The sequence below is a fragment of the Oncorhynchus mykiss genome, chromosome 17 (genome assembly GCF_013265735.2).
Source record: "Oncorhynchus mykiss isolate Arlee chromosome 17, USDA_OmykA_1.1, whole genome shotgun sequence".
Classification (NCBI taxonomy): Eukaryota; Metazoa; Chordata; class Actinopteri; order Salmoniformes; family Salmonidae; genus Oncorhynchus; species Oncorhynchus mykiss.
The window spans coordinates 51,049,899-51,063,041 of record NC_048581.1 but is presented as its reverse complement, the minus strand read 5'-3'; the positions used below and the strand labels follow the sequence as shown (position 1 = coordinate 51,063,041).

The 13,143-nt window shown below is 43.1% G+C and overlaps 1 protein-coding gene across 1 annotated transcript; it reads right to left on the bottom strand.

Moving 5' to 3' along the window:
• Positions 1-280: 280 nt before the first annotated feature.
• apobec2a (apolipoprotein B mRNA editing enzyme, catalytic polypeptide-like 2a) lies at positions 281-10,360 on the bottom strand. Its single transcript, XM_021568742.2, has 4 exons — positions 9,798-10,360; positions 6,799-7,023; positions 4,836-5,144; positions 281-1,062 (listed from the first exon to the last, which is right to left on the bottom strand). The coding sequence occupies exons 1-3, from the start codon at positions 10,154-10,156 to the stop codon at positions 4,841-4,843; spliced, it is 888 nt and encodes a 295-aa protein (XP_021424417.1). The 5' UTR covers positions 10,157-10,360; the 3' UTR covers positions 281-1,062; positions 4,836-4,840.
• Between the last annotated feature and the right edge of the window lie 2,783 nt (positions 10,361-13,143).

Genomic DNA, 13,143 nt, shown 5'->3' with positions numbered 1-13,143 from the left:
CCTTTTAAGAGTAGGCTGGAGATAACTCAACAGCCAAGGGTTTCTGCTCTCAGAGTTCCATGGATTCTAACTGGGTTTTCAACCTATTAGTGGAGATGATTATATGGAAACTTGTAGACCGGGGGGGGGAAGTATCATTTAAAGGGAAGTATCATTTAAAGGGAAGTAGATGACTTTAGTTGTCACAACAAGAAAAAGGGGTCAACCACATTTATTTCAAATCCAAATTGTCAGTTCTATTTGTGCTAACAATGACTTAAAAATGAGAAAAAGACAACACTTTTAAAACTCCACACTTCTTTATTTTCACTGTGTATAAATAATGTACTTTGCTTAAATTTCTACAGGCAGATCGATATAATCTTGAAGTTGAAATCGTGTGCTCATGCTCACGCTACAATCTCTATTCAGTCTTTCTGTAAGAAATGTTGGATCATTCAATCACTATTTAAAACGAACACCAAGTAACATTCATGTTTTTTTTTTTGCCTCATTAAAATGTGTAAAAGATATTGAACGTATCTCATAACTCACAAATGTTGAATTACTCCTAATAACAATAACAAACTTAATTCTCTAGAACTTAACAGTTTGGGGTATTGTCATGAACAATATCTATATGAATATTCATGCATAGAATATCATTCTAGTCCTCTGGATGACAGAGGTAACATTGGTGCAGTTATGAAACGTCCTTTCAGGACAGAAGGAGAAGGATGAATTATTATTATAACTTAAATTGTAATAAAATAACTTTTTATACTTGAATTATAACCAATAGTACATAATTGCAAAGCTGTTATCTTGAGGTTGAGGATTGATCCACAGATCCATGTGTCCTGTGAGGACAACCCCAGAATAGCGAGTGGAAGCTGGGACAGAGAGTTCCATGTGGAGGAGGTGGTCTGGAACTGGCTTCATAAAGGCAAACAAACACAGCAGGACGGCTTGACGCACAAGCACACAAACTGCCCTCTGATTGGTTGAGTCCTGTGCACATCACTGAGGACCTTAGATAGTGGAGGTGGCAGGTGATGGGATAATTCTGGGCTGACAACATTCCTGACAGAGAGAGCAACAGAGACAGAGAGACAAAAAAGAGAGAGAGAGGAGGGAATGAGCGAGCATTGAAATCCACAGCAACTCAAAAGTTATTGATATCGCTTCATCAGAAAGACAGGAATACTACACATCACGCTCTGTTGACTCTAACTAACCTTTAGGCTTTCTCTGAGGATCAGAACCCCAGGGTTGAAGCCCACACTGACTGGTTATCAGGCTGATTGATGACTCTTCTACCCCTTCTCATGGCCCTAACATTCAATGCTTATCGACACCCTGCCTCCATGTATACCCCTGCCTTCCCCTGTATCTCCAGCCTCTCTCCCAAGGCACCTCTCTGCTTCCCCCTGCCTCCCTCTGCCTCTCCCTGCCCCTACCTGATCTGTCTTTTCCAGCCTTTCCTTACCTTCCTGCTTTTCCCCACCTCCCCTGTCTCCATACCTCCCCACCTCCCCTGTCTCTTCCTTTCTCCTCTGCCTCTTCCAGTCTCCCCAGAAATGTTAGCAGCTGCCCCCATTAGGCAGCAGTGGATCAGCCAGGGGAAAACAGTAACTGTATCTGTTTGTCTTTCTCTCTGGCGTCATCCTCGTTGGCTTCATTGTTCTGGCCCCTCACTGGTTTTGCATGAGAAAAATACACATTTCTGAGATCAATGACTGCATCCCTGAATACCTGCATGTGTATTTGTGCCTGCATAAGTGTGCATATGTTGGCCTATGGCCTGTATGTGTGTTCCTCTCCCTCCACCCAATGTGATCACTGCATGATGTCAGCCAGTTTCTCTTTAGTTATACAGTAATATTACAGTAACTCACTGTGATCACTGCATGGTCAGCCAGTTTCTCTTTAGTTATACAGTAATATTACAGTAACTCACTGTGATCACTGCATGATTTCAGCCAGTTTATCTTTAGTTATACTACAGTAATATTACAGTAAGTCACTGTGATCACTGCATGATGTCAGTCAGTGTATCTAGTTTTACTATAGCAGTGTTCACCGACAATTTCTGAGTCAAGATCACTTTCGCAGTCAAAAAGCAAGGTGAGCTCTACCGCTCAGAAAACAGTTCTGTAGGAATGTGGTTTGTGCAGTAGGCCTCATACATTATCACAGCATATTAACTATATGCCTGGCCTGCCAATATTGTTATTCTCAGACCATATTAAATGTGATAACAAAATAGATCAGTTGGTGTAGAGGCACAGTTGAGCATAAATTAAAATAATTTGCAGATCATTTGCTTTTTTATTTTGCTGGTCTGATGGTCATGGTACTTTCAAGACAGCTGGGAAAAAAAACAAAATCATGACAACAGTGAACTTCAGGTCGGTCTGAGTTCCCAGATGTCTTGAATGCACTGAAGTCGGAAGTCTGAGATATCCGAGTTGCCAATCGGGCTCCCGAGTGGCACAGCAGTCTAAGGCACTGTGTCTCAGTGCAAAAGGTGTCACTCCCTGGTTCGAATCCAGGCTACACCACATCTGGCTGTGATTGGGAGTCCCATAGGGCGGTGCAAATTGGCACATCGTTGTCTGGGTTAGGCCGTCACTGTTCTTAACTGACTTGACTAGTTAAATAAAAATATATATATAATAATTTGAACATGGTGTCATGACGTTGGCCTCTTCGGGTATAGCAAGCCCATCCTTGCCTCCTTCAACTAGGCTACTGTGGTCAGAGGTCGTAAATTCCTGAGAAGACCTCATGGACACACAGTTATAGAGAGTAGTTTTTCATGGAGACAAAGGAAATCCTCCCACCTCACAGAACTCACAGAGGTACGAACACATCTCATGTTTTGGAGAAAGTGTAAAAGATCGGTGAAGAATCCAGCTACGAACTGGTCCATTTGTCACAACTTGGGAAGCTCATGCGAGATGGGTTGGCCACATTACCATAACGCTGTTTATATAATAGCCCCAGATATAAGGTTTACATCTAATTGTTGTATAAGATGAATGAGTGAGTATGATACTGTTTACACAATTTTACAGTGTGATTTTGGACTGTTTAATGAAGGAAAACTCAAAAAGGGAATTGGATTTGAACTAAATCAGAGGACCGCCCCTGAGCCCAATTAGGGTCAGACATCCTGGGACAGCCCTTTCCTGCCATTCCGTATAAAACCCAACTTTGAGAAATTATCACCAGACCGAGCTTTCCCCAATTACGAGATGGCTAAAGGTTGCAGACCATTGCGGAATTCGGTATCATTGAACGCGAAGAACGACAACCGCCGAAACATCCATTCTATAACGAATGTCACTTTGAACTATCCCCTCTAACCAAGACAGAGAGAGAGAGGGAGAGAGATGGACAATTCTACAAAATAAAGACTTTTCACCAGCCATCAAGACGACACACTGAGCGTAAATATATATATTGATTGAAATTGTTCCTGAATGAGTGAGCGTTCATGTGTAAAGGATTAGCATTTCAATTGTTATAATTATTAACTCTGTAGTGACTTCTTAGTTGACCCCCACTTCCCCTTTTGTCTAACAAGCCGCCATGCCGGTTTAGCCCACTAGGGCACATCCTCCTATCATTACATTTACCTTTGTTTGTTTGTTTATGCATTTCTGTGAATTACTTAGTTAGTAATAAATAAATTATTTAAGACAATTGATGTATGGGTGACTCATAGTGAAGACTGGGTTCGTGCAGATAACCAACAAATTACGACGTTTGGAATGAGACTAACGTGAGGTAAAGTAAATAATTAATTAATTTGAAGACTAATTGATCAGATCAAATATCTGAAAAGTTATTTTAGGAAATTATAACTTTGTAATCTGAACATTTTTCCTTGGTTCATTTCATAGTTAATTAGTTACGTGATTAATCAGTTGATCGCGTAGTAACTAATTACAGAGAATCTTTGATAAAAACTATCGGTCTTCAGTAAATGATAGTAAAGACACGACAATGGCATTAGTCTCGAGGGAGGGAGAGAGCAGCAGAGGGTCTGCCTCTCACGGTCCCTGCTCTTTCCTCCAGTGAGACTGACTAGAGAGAAGACACAGTCTTCCACCTGAAGGCGAACCACCTCGAGTCACACCGCCTCAGGCACAAATTCATGTTGTTCCTATGACCAGAGAAAGTGAAATACTCCTCGATATTAAAATAGACACGACGAGCTGCTAATAATAATACAAACGCAGGGCTATCTATACACTTGGCTTCGCATACATTGCAGCGGGAGTCGAAGTAGAGAGAAGCTTGTTTTAAGTTTTGTAATAGTGTTGAATAGAAACAGTGTTGACAGTGTTGAATAAAACTCACTCATAAAAACTGCAGCTCTTTGCTATATTTGGCAGGCTCTCTTTGCTGTGCTCTTTGACAGTTACGAAATCTCACGTGGCATCACACTTTGCTGTGGACGGGGTCATGGAAGCTGTAGGTATGCACAGTGATTTGAGATATCCAATTGGCCAGCAAAGTAGATGCACTGGAGTTAGCCACAGATCTCCCCGTCTGCCGTGTAGGCAGAGTTTTTCTATTCAGACAAATGAAATGGTTCAAAATGGGAACACTTTGCCTACCCAGTGTGCAGGGCTTCTGAATCAAGTGCACCAACAGTGCAGCACGAAGAACAAAAGGAGAGCAAGCCTTTAATCGTTGGCTTTTCTACATAAATGTTTGGGGATCTACTAGGAATGCCTTGAAGGTCGACCAGTTGATCGTAATACCACAGTAACTCACAGCGATAACGGCATGATATCGGCCAGATTCTCTAGTCATACTACAGTAACACTACATTAACTCACTGTAGTCACTGCATGATGTCTGCCAGTTTCTCGTGGTAGTACTCGTAGTTGTCCTGGCAGTCCTCCCAGGGGGTGAACGTTAGGTCGTCATTCTCCACAAAAGTGTCCCAGACATAGGTGAAGTCCATGGGTTTCATCATCCTCAGCTTGCACCCTGCTTGAGACAGAGCATTCAGCCCCGCCTGGATGTCTTGATCCTCCCACTCAAAGAGCCGGGCTGAGAAGAGAGTCATCTTGATGCTCTTCCTGGCCTGAAGGGCCTCTGCGATCTTAGCTGCACAGACCGCACAGGGACTGGATGACATGTACCTGGGACAGGGGAGAAGGTAAAATTGAATTAGGCACAGATGATGAGGTCATAGTTAGGGTTCTAATTGTTTCATTAAGTGCTGCTAAATTTCTGTGAAACGAGTCACAGCTCTCTGCGGAGATACTGTATGGACGTGACAGTGTATTTGAGAGAGATTTCACAGGTCACGGTATATTTGAGAGATATGGACCAGGTGACTGTGTGAAGGCCAATAGTTACCAGGTGTATTTCGCAGATATGTGTCTGAGAGATATGTACCAGGAGACCATGTATTTGAGCGATATGTCCCCGATTATAGTGTATTTGATAGATATGTACTAGGAGAAAGTGTGTTTGAGAGATAGGTACCAGGTGACAGTGTACTTGACTGAGTAATACTGTAGATATGTCCCAGGTTACAGTGTATTTGAGAGATATGTCCCAGGTTACAGTGTATTGGAGAGATACATATCAGGTGACAGCGTATTCGAGAGATACTGAAAGCTAACGGTCAAAAGTTTTAGAACATCTACTCATTCAAGGGTTTTTCTTAAAACTTCTTTAGGCTAGGCCCCTTTTTTCTCAATCTCCGCCTGAATGACGTGCCCAAAGTAAACTGCCTGTAGCTCAGGCCGTAAAGCCAGCATATGCATATAATTGGTACCATTGGAAAGACAACAATTTGAAGTTTGTAGAAATATTAAAATAATGGAAGAGAAAATAACACAACAGATATGGTAGGAGATAATCTAAAGAAAAACCAACCAGAAGTTTTTTGAGAGAGACCATGCTCTTACAATGGCAAGTATAAGGGCATACTGAAAATGAGCTCCCAGGATGCAATTCCTATGGCTTCCACAGGGTGTCAGCAGTCTATGTTCAAGGTTTCAGGCTTGTAACTTTAGAAAAAATTAATAAGAAATATCAGTTTTAGTACAGGGACACAGTCTTGTGTTTGCGTGCACCATGAAGACAGGACACACCTGTTAAAATCGGTTTCCTACTGAACATAGTTCTTTCTGTAAGAAATACTATCGTTTGATAAAATTTTAGGGTATCTGAGGAGTATATAGAAACATATTTTGACTTTTTGAAACAAAGTTTAGTGGTAGATTTTCAAATTCCTTTCTCTGCATGTTGAACGAGTGGATTACTCAAATCGATGGCGCCGACTAAACTGACTTTTTGGGATATAAAGAAGGATTTTATCTAACAAAACAACACTACATGTTATAACTGGACCCTTTGGATGACAAATCAGAGGAAGATTTTCAAAAAGTGAATATTTCATCGCTGTTTGTAAATTTATGAAACCTGTGCCAGTGGAAAAATATTTTGATGTGGGGCGCCATCCTCAAACAATCGCATGGCATGTTTTCGCTGTAATAGCTACTGTAAATCAGATAGTACAGTAGGATTAACAAGAATATAAGCTTTCAACCAATATAAGACACTTATATGTACCTAAATGTTAGGTAATATCCATCATTTTTATAATTATTTAGCTGGCTTCAGAAGTTTTCTTAACACCTTTTTGGTTACTACATGATTCCATATGTTATTTCATAATTTTGACGTCTTCACTATTATTCTACAATGGAGAACATTTTTAAAATAAAGAAAAACCCTTGAATGAGTAGGTGTTCTAAAACTTTTGACCTGTAGTGTACGTACCAGGTGATAGTGTATTTGACAGCAGGGTCGTAGTCTGGGAGTGTCTGGAGGAAGAAGGCCTGCTCAGCGTGGGCTCCTGAGTGTTCATCCTCCAGGTAACCTCTCATCAGACCGGCATCAGCCTTCCCTTTGTCCACCAGGTAACACAGGAACGTCTTGTTACGACCTGACGAGTACTCCACGTTCTTGAACTGGAACTTGAATTGGAACGGGTCGATGCGGTCCCTGGATGGAGAGGGAATATGGGGATGGGTTTAATTTAACAAATGGGAGAAGGGTTCTCTACCTTCAGGTCTCTATTCAAGGTTATTTAACCTTGGAACATTTTGTCAACCCAAACGTATATATATAGAAGTGTTTGTTCTAAGAGTACAAGTGTTATACAGTTATCATTACAGAATCACTCCTATAAGGGCCTCCCGAGTGGCGCTGTGGTCTAAGGCACTGCATCGCAGGTGCTAGCTGTGCCACTAGAGATTATGGGTTCGAGTCCAGGCTCAATCACAGCCAGCCGTGTCCAGGGGACCCATGGGGCGGTGTAGAATTGGCCCAGTGTCGTCCGGGTTAGGGGAGGGTTTGGCCGGCAGGGATATTGTTATCCCATTGCGCACCAGAGACTTCCGTGGTGGGCTAGGGACAGTGCACACTGACATGGTCGCCAGGTGTAAGGTGTTTCCTCTGACACATTGGTGCGGCTGGCTTCATGGTTAAGTGGGCATTGTGTCAAGAAGCACTGCGGCTTTGTTGGGTTGTGTTTCAGAGAACGCATGTGCCTCGACCTTTTCCTCTCCTGAGTCCGTGTAACTACCAATTGGGGAGAAAAAGGGGTAAAAAAATGTATATAATAAGAAATGATGTCTTATATCAGACAGACGGGGGTACGCAGGACTAATTTTAGGGTATTGGTGTGGCTTAGCGTGGAATGCCAGCTCTGTATTTTTAGCCTTCTGACTCAATGACCCACATCAACATTAACCATGGCGTCCAGGGCTTTGTGTGGCCCGAGGTGCTCAAGATCACCCCATTGGTACGGTACGTGGTTGGTACTAACTGGACAGGACTACACTATCTAGCTATGGACACAACTCTATTCACAAACCCTGTTCTTAACCTTTATCATCGCCCTAACCCAAAATCAAGAGCAAAAAGCTCATATTTGTGCTCATCTATTTCAATTGTTTTTCCATTTTTACCCTGTCTAGTAATAATCTATGCTACTGTATATTGTGATGTAGTCAGATGGTGAAGGGGAACAGTCGCTTGTTGAATACAATAGTTTTAGTGCCTCACCGTAAACTAGACGAAGTGCATACTACTTTTACGATCATTTATTTCCCAAGCTGTCACAGCTCTTCAGGAGTCCTCTCTGGAAGGCAGGTCCATATCATGACAGGCATTCCGGAAACCTGACCCAGTCCAAATGTTTTGATTATGAGTCAGCTATTTTGTTTGTCTAACCGTAGGCTTTTAATGAATGTCTTGAGTCAACTGTGAAGTGAATACACCAGTAATCACTGAGTAATGCGTAGGCTCTGTCCACAGAAACGGCTGAGGGTTTGTTGTTTGGGCATGTCCTGTTTTAAGAGGGCCGTGTGTTTCAAACTCATAACAGTCTTAATCCCCTTTGACTGGCAGATCTCCTGTTAGTCAGGTTGTGCTCTACCAGACGTGACACTCACAGACACAGAAGCCCTGTCCCAAAAATATGGAGAATGACTCTTTTCTTATCACTTGTTCACCTTCCTTCCGACATGTTGTCGTGCTGGTTTTGATTGCGTTCCTTTTATGTATATTGTCATGCTGGTTTGAACCAAGTCAGGACACTTTCAAGAAGACAACACATCTGAAGTAATAAAAAAAACATAGCTGAAACGCATACAAAGTGGGTGACTGGGAAGTATTACACTTTATCCCTTTGGTTTCGCAACATATGCACCATCTATATTCCATTTGTTGCAGTGTTAACAAATGTAACCCCCATCACAGCCATACCCAAAGGATGACAACAGATCCACCAGATGGAGGGGTGATAAAACAAAATCAGAGGGTATTTCCGGGCTCTGGGCCCTTCAGTCCCAAGATGACCTCCGAAACCAAGACCCTTAAATCTCACCCTAAACAGGAACCCAAACACAGATCATCTCAGAATGGAAAAATCCCCCTGAGCTATATCTGAACCAAGCCTCTCACTGCTGCAACATGACCCACCACGCTAACACACAAACTCACAGGTGATCAACCAATGACTGTGCAACTTTACTATCCAGGCCTCTGGTGGATAACCAATGACTGGGCCGGTTGGAATCTGTGGAGGCATATTTAAGCCCTCAGACATCACTGTGAAGGTAATGATAATGGAACTTCCATACATTTTCTGTCTGGCCTCAATGGGTTGGAAACGATCCAAAACAGTATGCCTTCATTTTGGATTTAATTTGACTTTATGGTAAAACTCAGTGGCTGTGTTCCTACCTAACATTTGACCACTTAGTTAAGAGTTTCACTGCTGTCACAATGTTGAGTCGTATGGACAGACACAACAAAACCACTGTGAACATTCCAGTGTTCAACAGAGTTGTAGAACATTCCACAATGTTCTACAATGTCTTTCAGTGTTTCACAACGTTCTAAAGCCATTTCTTCCCGTCATGTTGGAATGACAGTGGATCTTTCTCTCCAGAGTAGGAAAAGTAACCCTCGCCATCCCTCTAAAGGTCATTTGGCAACACTTTACATTCAGTTCTTTATGCCTACTTTGGTAACAACTACGTTATTACTCAGTTGAACATAGTAACTGCCATATAGAGTAGTAAGTTACTCTGTACTTTGGTAACTACTATGTAACTACTCAGCTGTATTGTAGGAAACAAGACTTGAATAGTAATGATATGAAAGGCAAGTCCCTGGCACTGTATGTATAATGAAATGAGAATGACAGCACACCAGCTGCCGACAACAGACATACAGCACGCACACACATGGTATCTGTTGTCACCCACCCTTCGATGATCTCCCAAGGGGGCAGCTCAATGGGTTCGTACTCCCCATTTTCTCCGTTAGCTTTAGCCGCAGCCGCTTCCCCATTAGCCACGTCTTCGTTAGCTGTGGCTCCCTCTTCCATTGGGACATCTCCGTTCCCCTCCACGTTCTCCCCCACTGCCAGGACCTTCTCCTCCTTCTTCACTAAACTCGACTTAACCTCCCTCTTCACCTCCCTCTTCATCTCCATCTTCATCTCCGTCTTCACCTCTTTCTTGACCTCTTTCTTGACCTCCACAGTCACCGCTGTCTTTGTCGTCCTCTCTTTCTTCCTCACCAACAGTTTGCTGCTGGCAGCAGCGCCCTTCTTGTCGGCCATGGTGACTGGTCCGGGAATGGTAGTCCTGTGTGTGAGGTGTGTGTGATTGTGAGGTGTGCAGTTGAGTGTGTGTGAGAAGGGGAGGTGGTAAGGGTTTGGGGGTTGAAGCAGAGATAGGGGAAAGAGGACAGGAGAGTTCCAGAGAGATAGAGGAAGGGGGGTAGCAGAGAGAAAGAGAGAGAGATGAGGAGTGGGGTTGAGAGAAAGAGAGAGGAGGGGTAGTAGAGAGAGAGAGAGAAGGAATGAGAGGGAACGAGAGAGAGAAAGAGAGAGAGAGAGAGAGAGAGACAGAGACAGAAAGAGAGAGAGAGAGAGAGAAAGCAGGATAAGGGGACAGACAGGGACAGGGGAGAGGTGGTGCAGACACACTCCGGCAGCTGCTGCTCTAACTCCAGCCAGGTCTATTAAAAGACCCAGGGGGAGGGGATCGGCCCTGACTCCCCCCTGATGCCACCCCCCCACCCCCCTGATTCCCCTCTGTTGTGGCAGGAGGGAGGGGGAAGCGGGGAGGGACCCCAAGGGGGGGCAAAGGCTTGATAGGGATTTATTGTGTACGATGTAACATGAGAGCCTTGATTAATGTGTTTGTTATTGCAGGGGGATGGTTATAAAGATGGAAGTGGGGAGCCGGGTTTGTACACTGAGTGCACAAAACATTTGGAACAAATCAAATCAAACTCTATTTGTCACAAGGGTAGACCTTACCATGAAATGCTTACTTTACAAGCCCTTAATCAACAATGCAGTTCAGGAAGAGTTAAGAAAATATTTACCAAATAAACTAAAGTAAAAAATAATAAAAAGTAACACAATAACATAACAATAACGAGGCTATATATAGGGGGTACCGGTACCGAGTCAGTGTGCGGGGGTGCAGGTTAGTTGAGGTAATTTGTACATGTAGGTAGGGGTGAAGTCATAGATAATAAACAGCGAGTAGCAGCTGTGTACACAACAAATAGGGGGGGGGGGGGTCGTCAATGTAATTGTCCGTTGGCCATTTTTAATTGTTCAGCATTCTTATGGCTTGGGGGTAGAAGCCGTTGAGTAGCCTTTTGCTCCTAGACTTGGCGGTCTGGTACCACTTGCCATGTGGTAGCAGAGAAAACAGTCTTATGACTTGGGTGACTGGAGTCTCTGACAATTTTATGGGTGTTCCTCTGACACCACCTATTATATAGGTCCTGGATGGCAGGAAGCTTGACCCCAGTGATGTACTGGGCCGTAAGCACTACCCTCTGTAGCGCCTTACGGTCAGATGCCGAGCAGTTGCCATACCAGGCGGTGATGCAAACGATCAGGATGCTCTCGGTGGTGCAGCTGTAGAACTTTTGAGGATCTGGGGACCCAAGTCAAATCTTTTCAATCTCCTAAGGAGGAAAAGGTTTTGTCATGCCCTCTTCACAACTGTATTGGTGTGTTTGGACCATGATAGTTTGTTGTTGATGTGGACACCAAGGAACATGAAATTCTCAACCCGCTCCACTACAGCCCCATTGATGTTAATGGGGGCATGTTTGGCCCGACTTTTTTTGTAGTTTGTGTACCAAACTCACTAAAAGTGACTAAAAGTGGCAGTAATAAAACCTCTCTTGAAAAAGCCAAACCTTGACCCAGAAAATATAAAAAAAATATCAGCCTATATCGAATCTTCCATTCCTCTCAAAATTTTTAGAAAAGGCTGTTGCGCAGCAATTCAATGCCTACCTGAAGACAAACAATGTATACGAAATGCTTCAGTCTGGTTTTAGACCCCATCATAGCACTGAGACTGCACTTGTGAAGGTGGTAAATTACCTTTTAATGGCATCAGACTGAGGCTCTGCATCTGTCCTTGTGCCCCTAGACCTTAGTGCTGCTTTTGATGCCATCGATCACCACATTCCTTTGGAGAGATTGGAAACCCAAATTGATCTACACGGACAAGTTCTGGCCTGATTTAGATCTTATCTGTCGGAAAGACATCAATTTGTCTCTGTGAATGGTTTGTCCTCTGACAAATCAACTGTAAATGTTGGTGTTCCTCAAGGTTCCGTTTTAGGACCACTATTGTTTTCACTAAATATTTTACCTCTTGGGGATGTCATTCGAAAACATAATGTTACTTTCACTGCTATGCAGATGACACACAGCTGTACATTTCAACGAAACATGGTGAAGCCCCAAAGTTGCCCTCGCTAGAAGCCTGTGTTTCAGACATAAGGAAGTGGATGGCTGCAAACTTTATACTTTTAAACTCGGACAAAACATAGATGCTTGTTCTAGGTCTCATGAAACAAAGAGATCTTCTGTTGAATCTGACAATTAATCTTAATGGTTGTACAGTTGTCTCAAATAAAACTGTGAAGGACCTCAGCGTTACTCTGGACCCTGATCTCTCTTTTGACAAACATATCAAGACTGTTTCAAGGACAGCTTTTTTCCATCTACGTAACATTGTAAAAAATCAGAAACTTTCTGTCCAAAAATGACGCATAAAAATGTATCCATGCTTTTGTTACTTCTAGGTTAGACTACTGCAATGCTCTACTTTCCGGCTACCCGAATAAAGCACTAAATAAACTGCATTTAGTGCTAAATACGGCTGCTAGAATCCTGACTAGAACCAACATTTTTTATCATATTACTCCAGTGCTAGCCTCCCAACGCTGGCTTCCTGTCAAGCCAAGGGCTGATTTCAAGGTTTTACTGCTAACCTACAAAGCATTACATGGGCTTGCTCCTACGTATCTCTCTGATTTGGTCCTGCCGTACATACCTACACGTACGCTACGGTCACAAGACCCAGGCCTCCTAATTGTCCCTAGAATTTCTAAGCAAACAGCTGGAGGCAGGGCTTTCTCCTATAGAGCTCCATTTTTATGGAAGGGTCTGCCTACCCATGTGAGAGACGCAAACTCGGTCTCAACCTTTAAGTCTTTACTGAAGACTCATCTCTTCAGTGGGTCATATGATTGAGTGTAGTCTGGCCCAGGAGAGTGAAGGTG